A 7,420-nucleotide genomic window follows, 5' to 3' on the forward strand; every position below is an offset into this window, starting at 1 on the left:
GTCTCACCAGATATGCTGCCAACCACATCATAGTTTTTGAGTTGTATGTCTCACCTCCAGTCGAAAACATCATTTTTGAGATGACAAACGTAAAAGGGAGGCAGATGTATAGATAAAAATTGAACGATGTAGTTATGACCCTCCTGCAAGCCTACCTTGGACTGCTAATTCTGGCAGGAGTATACAGGTTTAAAAGTGAATCAACAGCAAGTCTTTCGAATCCTGATACTGGTAGGGCAATATTTCCATCTACAACAACTTGTGAGACTTTCCATTTCCTCACCCATGACATACCCTTATAAAACAGGGATGCAAAAATATGTAGAAAGGAACATGCTAAGCTGGATGCCATATGGGATTTTTGGGATAGATGTGTTCAGCAATCTAAGCCCTGTTGATGAATGTCTTGTTGCTTTTAGAAAAAAGAAGTCCCTTTCAATCATATATACCCAACAATTCTGCAAAATTTGCAGTGCATGAGAAACTAGGGCATGAGGGTCATCCTGAATTTGACTGCTGGACTCTGGGGTCACAATATGAATTTCATGTCACCAATGGGGAGGAACCATTGCAAAGGAAAGCTCATGATTTTGTAAGAAAAAACAAGCCAGAGCTTCCCAAAGAACTCACTGGAATGTGACTTTACTTGTCTTTGCTTTCATTGACACCATGCCCCTGTGTCCTACTGCCCCAAGTACAATGATCAATGATCACACTGATCAGCACAATAAATAAAGATGCAAGTGTGAGTGACAGAGAAGTCAAAAAACAGTCAGACTAAGGGTGGAGTAGATAGTTTATACAAAGTCATTGCATTTGATTTGAAATCCAGTGATCAGAACGATGGCAAAATGGACTGGACAAGAATTTCCTTGGAGCAGCTCGGTCAGACACATGAAGTCTCAAACAGAGAGGAGAGAGTGTCTTCCCAGATCACATATAGCCATTGTCAGGGAGACCCAGAGTTCAGAGTTTTCAGTAAAGAATTATATATTTTTGTTCACATATAGCCCATGTGATGTAAAATATTAGATACGCTAATATTTTCCCTAATAATAACTCTCTACTGTAATTTACAAATTGCTTTTTTCTACAAAGTTGCCATGGAGGTACACTGAACTCATTGTCATAATCATGGAACTAGTTCGAGATAACATTAAAACACATTATCATGCTAGACATACATAAGATGGGTAAGTTGTGGCCATAAAGTGACGCACATACTCAGCAGCAGTACTCAGACAGGCTCTATCATTTAAAGGATGCGAGATTGCTATTAAAGATCTCAATCTGTGCCAGAAAACATTCCCCACACCGGCCTGAACTGTTGAGACAAGACAGGTTGGGTCCATGGATTATTTTATTTTATGCATTGTGCTGTGAGTTTAAACAAGTTATGCAGAAGGTAAACAGGTTGGCGTTAAAAAAATGTATTTGATACAGTCATATTTATTACACCGATACAGAAAAGCTATTGGAAGCAAGGACATAATACTTGAAATAAACAGTCCTTAAGAAACCAAACTAGAGATTATGAAATGTTCAGGTATTATTGCTCATATATGGAGCTTCCAGAGAAAGCTGAAGAACTGAGATTTTTCACTTTTCCAGAGAGATGAAATCATTGGTCCCTAAATCTTTGACAGTTCCAAAAGTCAAAACCTTTATAGTTACAGTAAATGTGCCAGAAATGTCTGAGCTTACCACTGAAACATACTCACACTTTCCTTTATATCTAAGTGCAAAATTTAGGCAATGTGGCACCTTGTCCTTTTTAATAGTATTTTCACGAGGCCTTGGACAGAATTCTAGCACCAATGCAATTATGTTTCACCGTCTCGCATATGGGATGTCTATGAAACTGGAATGTCTTATATTAGAAGCACTTCATGAGGATAGTCTACTTGATACGATGAGTAAGCAAATATTCGAATGGACAAATCTAGTGTATTAACTGGAAAGATGTAACTGTTTGGTGCTAACTCTGCCAGAACACAATGAAAAACTATCCACATGAAGTGTTTATAATGTGTATAGAATTCCTCACAACAGGGAAATGTGCAGTTTTGAAGCATCACTGGAGAAGCATCTATTTTGGGAAGACAGTGACGACATCATAACCCTCAGGAGGCGTCACTCGTTCACGTGCATGCTTCTCACAGTAAATCTTTTCATCGACGAAAAAGTGTCCTTTCTGTTTCAGATTTGTGCCGCAGTCAGTGCAGACGTAGCACTCAGGGTGGCGGAACTTATCTCGCAGTTTGACAAACATGCCCCTATGTTTAAGAATAAAGATATTAAGTTAAAACAAATAACTAAAATAAAGAGGACAATTTAACCTTTAAACTACATGCATTTTCATACATCAAACAAAATATTAAATTGAGGGAAGAAGATACTGTATATCCAGGAAACAAGGCCATGTAGAAAACTGAATGATAAACAGCTGGTGAGAGTTCCACAGCCTTCCACTAGGTGGCAATAACACCATAAGCAAGAGATTTGTTTTTGTTTTTTTTTAACATTAAGTATCCTTCTTATTTCAGATTACATGATTTTTCCCCTCAAACGCAATCTTAATTTACAAGAGATAACTTACACAATCCCTGAGCCACATTTGTCACAGATGGAGAGTTTCTCAGTACTGCCCACAGAAGAAGCAATTTTTGTAGTGGGTGCTTTCACACTTCTAAACCCAGAGGGTTTGTCAGAATCACCTGTGCAAAGATTCAGAAAAGAAAAGCTAGAAAAGTTTGCTTTCCCAAAAAAGTAGCAGTGGTATACAGATTATCTGTGTACAAGAAATGACATGAATCACTGGCTGTGTTTGGTACATGGTGAGTGGTGGTACGTGGTGTAAAAGGTGCAGTACCAGTCTCAAGGATCTCCTGCAGGACTTTGAATGATGCAGACTGGCGTGGAGGCTCACACGACTCTTGGTTCTCATTCAGCATTTTATAGACCTCTGAGTCAACAGCAATTGATGGTTTTGGCTGGACAGGTTTAGAGAGATCTGGACTGAAATGGAGCAAAAATTGTGTAATTGGCAATGTAACCAGAGACACTGAAAAACAACACACAAAAGGAAAAAAAGAAAGATTTATATAAAAATAGTGACATGAAATTTTTCCACTAAACTTATTACTAATGTGGTCAAAAATGTGATCACGGAGACTTAAATCTGAGCAATTCTTACTTATTACTTGGTTCGCTGGATGTCACAGTGGTCTTGGCACCACCAACAGCGCTGTTAAAGTCCTTGATGTTATCAGAAGAGTACAAGCCTGCTGGATTATTATAGTGGCTTGTAACCACCTTGGAACCTGGCGAATTGAATGGGAGGGCACTCCTGTTGTGAGCAGAACCTATGTGTTTCACCTCCTATAGACAGTGAAGGAAGAGGTCAGAGTGTCCCAAGAGAAAGTACAACCAACATGAATTGCATGGCTTAGAAACCACATGAAGACAAACCAAAAATAAATAGTGGTTCTGCTACAGCTACTTATCCATTCAAAAGAAGATGAAATATAATAACATGAAAATGATAAAGATAAGACAACTGCATTAGGTACAGCATAACACGAAATTATAGTTCAATGTAAAAAGTGCATTCCCCCATTGTTTCTGGTTGAAAAACTATTTTATGATTTAACTGCATACACACTAAATGATGTTTAAAAATGTCTGTGTATCCTTTAATAAGTCAATAATCCATAACAAAGAAAGGGAAAAATAGTTTTGTTTCTTGTTTCTTAGTTTCCAGCAGACCAGGAAAGGGAAATGCAAATGCTTTAACTGATAATTTTTTCATTATTAATACCTTAACACACACTATTTATCCATTTTTGGTTATGTGTGAACCTGAAACATTAAATGTCTCTAACAGCTCTAAATTAAATGTGTCTTCATACCCACAACTTCTACAAAATAAAAATCATAGAATATAAGAATGCATGGAATAATAATGTGTCTACTAATGGCTTAATATATCTAATAACTCAGTCAATATCTCTGCCTTAGAGTATGTCTAATAATACACCAAAAAAAAAAAAGAATAAAGCTTTCAGGAAAGCCAAGAAGCAAATGCATCCTTCATGCACATCAGATCTACAAAACTGTATGAAGTTCTCTTCAACATGACATATGATTTAACTTTTAAAACATTCCCAGTATCACTAACTCTCCCACAAAGTGCATGCTTCCGGCATTTGCTCACTCGATGACCTTTAATTTTAGGTTAGCCTGCAGGAACTGGCAGAAACTCTGGATTACGTCTTGGTCTGGCTCATAAACCTTTGTCTCCATGGATATGGTTTGTTAGGATGTAAATAATGACTTCACTTTGTACCCTGCCTTTGTTTGTTTTTTTCTTTCCTTGCTATGTAAAAAGGCTCTGCTCTCTATGACTCTCTCATTCTCACCGCAGGTCATTGTGAAAGTCCAGGCCTGGTCAAAGTTCTTTTCAATCCCATGGAATGTTAACTAGTGCAAGCCATAATTAACTATACCTGCGATTCTGATGCCAGATTCATCTTGTATGGATGCGTCTTCCCATCTTCAGAGACAAGGGGAGACCACATTTTTGATTCTGATCTAAGGAAAGGAAAAAGCACTGACTTAATCTGAAAAAAACTGAAAATAACTGACTTTTCTATGATAATACAGTAAACACAGGATGGCACAATACTAGTGCAGGAAACCTCTAGTTACCACAAAGATGCAAAATGACTCTTCATTGAGCAAACATTCACTTGAAACGATTTTGAAACGATTACAGGCATAGTATGTATCAATAACCCAGGGCCTGAGTCACTGGGTTGCAATCGAGCAAAGAAAAAACACATTATGTAGCCTGGATCAACAATCTCTCTGTGGCTATTAGAGATAAAATATCGTGTTGTGTACCTGTCTATAGAGAGGACCATTTCTTCGACACAACTCTTGATCTTATTCTGGGCTTCCAAGTGAGTCATTCCCTCTGTTGGCTCCCCATCAATGGCAACAATCGTGTCACCAATACAGAGGTTGGCCTGGGCTGCTTTACTTCCTGGGGTTACCTGGTGAATAAAGTAGGCACTATTAATTTTAAAATCTCATCTGGCATAGAGTATTCGGATGAGGGCTGATTGCTACTATTCTGAAATCGGATTTGGCATGTTCATTCATCCGCTGGCATGTTTTAAGCTGCAAACCAGCGTGATGCTGACTGGCACCCAGGGCTACCTGTATGAATTTTGGGCCCCCCGACAAAGTATTCCCTAGTTGTATAACTTTTGTTCCCAAGAGCTCCAATTGGGCCCTTGACACAGATGTTACATGTAAATACAGGACAGAAATTATCCACAGATACACAGAGCTTGGCTATTAGTGTTAGTAGAATAGAAAAAATAGAAAAATAGAAAAAGTGGGATTGGTGTATCACTAAATTTAGACCAGATGTTTTTCAAGCCAGTCCACAGTTTAATCTCTAACACACAAACAACAGCAATGTCATCAGCATTACACAGCATTACCCAGCTCAGATGTTTTTGGAGCTGAAGCCGAACAGAAACATGGACTGGATGAAGGTCCCTGAACAATAGGTTTAGAACCGCTGCTTGAGAAAGTGTTGTGACATCAATAGTGCGAAAATAAATAAATAATCCATCAGTGTAAAGCTGTAAGCTATAAAGTTTATTTGTTATCCTTTCACTTGTCAAGAGGATTTCCTTCTTTAAAAAAGATAAAGGAAGTAAGCCTGCCCTTATCAGTAGTGTCCAAAACAACGAGTCATGCTAAGACTTTGGCTTGGTGAAGGAAGGTGTGCAATATCTCTCTTTCTTTCTTTCTTTCTTTCTTTCTTTCTTTCTTTCTCTCTCTCTCTCACACACACACACACAAAACATGGAAATTATAGCAAAATTTCCACTGAAGCAGCCACTGTTAGCTAATGGAAAAAGTGAGGGCTGTATAATATCTCTGAAACCCCTGTCATGCTAGCAGTATAGCCTACAATGCCACTGCAGTGATATTATTCATAAATCTTAGCTCATGTGGATCTGGGAAGAAGGTCATTGCATGCCTATAACACCTAGTTTGTTATTAAAGAGCACAGAGTCATACTAACAGCACCAGGCTCTTAGTAAAAGGGAGTAATATCTAAATTAGTTAGCTAGATAAGCTACAAGGCGTATCATGTCACTTTGGTCAAGGCTGTAAAAACAGAAATTAGCAACACTTCACATAAAGTTTTCCCCGAAAAGCAAAGCAACCCTTCCAGCAGCAGTGACAATAGCGTAGAGTCAGATACAGAGCATGCTTTTGTGATACACTGCACTTTTCCACTCACACACTGCACTTACCCGTGAAATAGTCAGGGGCTGTTCAAAATCTTTACCACCGACCAGTCTAAACCCCCAAGGTCCTGGACCCTGCATGACAATCTGCATTGGCATTCTTAATTAAAAATGTTTAATAACAAATTAGACAGATCTAAGCTACAGCTTAGCGAAACAAAACGTGTAACTTTCGGTCTAACTTCAGTCTCTCAGGGCGGTAACTTTGTAAAAGTGGGGGACGGGGGCGGGACTTGTGCAAACAAGGGCCAATGGATTTTAAGGCTGAATTTCAAATGGCTTCCTATTGGACAAATAGTGAGCTACATTGGCTACAGAAGTCATTATTTCATCCCACATGTAGTGCACTTATACAGGGAGTGTGGCGCCATTTGGGATTCAGCCTAAAAGTCTGGTTGCTGATAAGAGCTAGTTTCCTATGTTTGTTTAGGGGAGGGACGTTACGTAATCCTATTGAAGCTTACCATTTATGGTTAGAGCCCAAATCCCAGGATGTGGAATGTGCCACTCCCGACATCGAATTCCTGGCAGAGATAGGCAAGGGCAGATATAAACATGTTGGATTGTGGGTCATATCCTGGACCTCGCAAAAGTTAGTTTAGACTAAAGCACAAGAAAGTGAAATGTGGGAAATATGTGAACTGTCTGGTCTGCATGCCTACATCTTTATGCTGAATGTGAAAATAATATGCAGGAATGCTGGAGTGTCAGACTCTGGTCCCACAGGGCCCCAGCCCCCAGACATTTGTATATTTTCCCTGTTCTAAGGCTCCAAGTTCAGCCCACAAAGGCCTTCATGCTTAGCTCATAAGTTGAGTCAGGTGTGTTAAGTGAAGCATTGGACTGGATTCTTTTTTTGTGATCAACTTTTTATTGTAGCATTGGACTGGATTCTGACAGCACTGAGGAAACACTGATTAGCTCACGGCTTCTCAGCTCCAGTCCTAGCAAACCACTGCACAGCTTCATGTTTAACAGTAGGCTCAGTGATTTTAAAGTCAGAATACTTTTTGTGTAATATGTGGGTTTGAGTTCTCACATTTCAGCTGCTTCAATAAAACCTGTTCTGTTGAAAAAACACTGCT

At 39.0% G+C, this 7,420-nt stretch overlaps 1 protein-coding gene across 1 annotated transcript; it reads right to left on the reverse strand.

The window, feature by feature from the left end:
* Positions 1-1,342: 1,342 nt before the first annotated feature.
* On the reverse strand, positions 1,343-6,548 carry pdlim1 (PDZ and LIM domain 1 (elfin)). Its single transcript, XM_026944855.3, has 7 exons — positions 6,342-6,548; positions 4,906-5,057; positions 4,509-4,593; positions 3,197-3,381; positions 2,873-3,018; positions 2,600-2,717; positions 1,343-2,276 (listed from the first exon to the last, which is right to left on the reverse strand). The coding sequence occupies exons 1-7, from the start codon at positions 6,432-6,434 to the stop codon at positions 2,090-2,092; spliced, it is 966 nt and encodes a 321-aa protein (XP_026800656.1). The 5' UTR covers positions 6,435-6,548; the 3' UTR covers positions 1,343-2,089.
* Positions 6,549-7,420: the final 872 nt, after the last annotated feature.

This window comes from Pangasianodon hypophthalmus, chromosome 3 (genome assembly GCF_027358585.1).
Source record: "Pangasianodon hypophthalmus isolate fPanHyp1 chromosome 3, fPanHyp1.pri, whole genome shotgun sequence".
Classification (NCBI taxonomy): Eukaryota; Metazoa; Chordata; class Actinopteri; order Siluriformes; family Pangasiidae; genus Pangasianodon; species Pangasianodon hypophthalmus.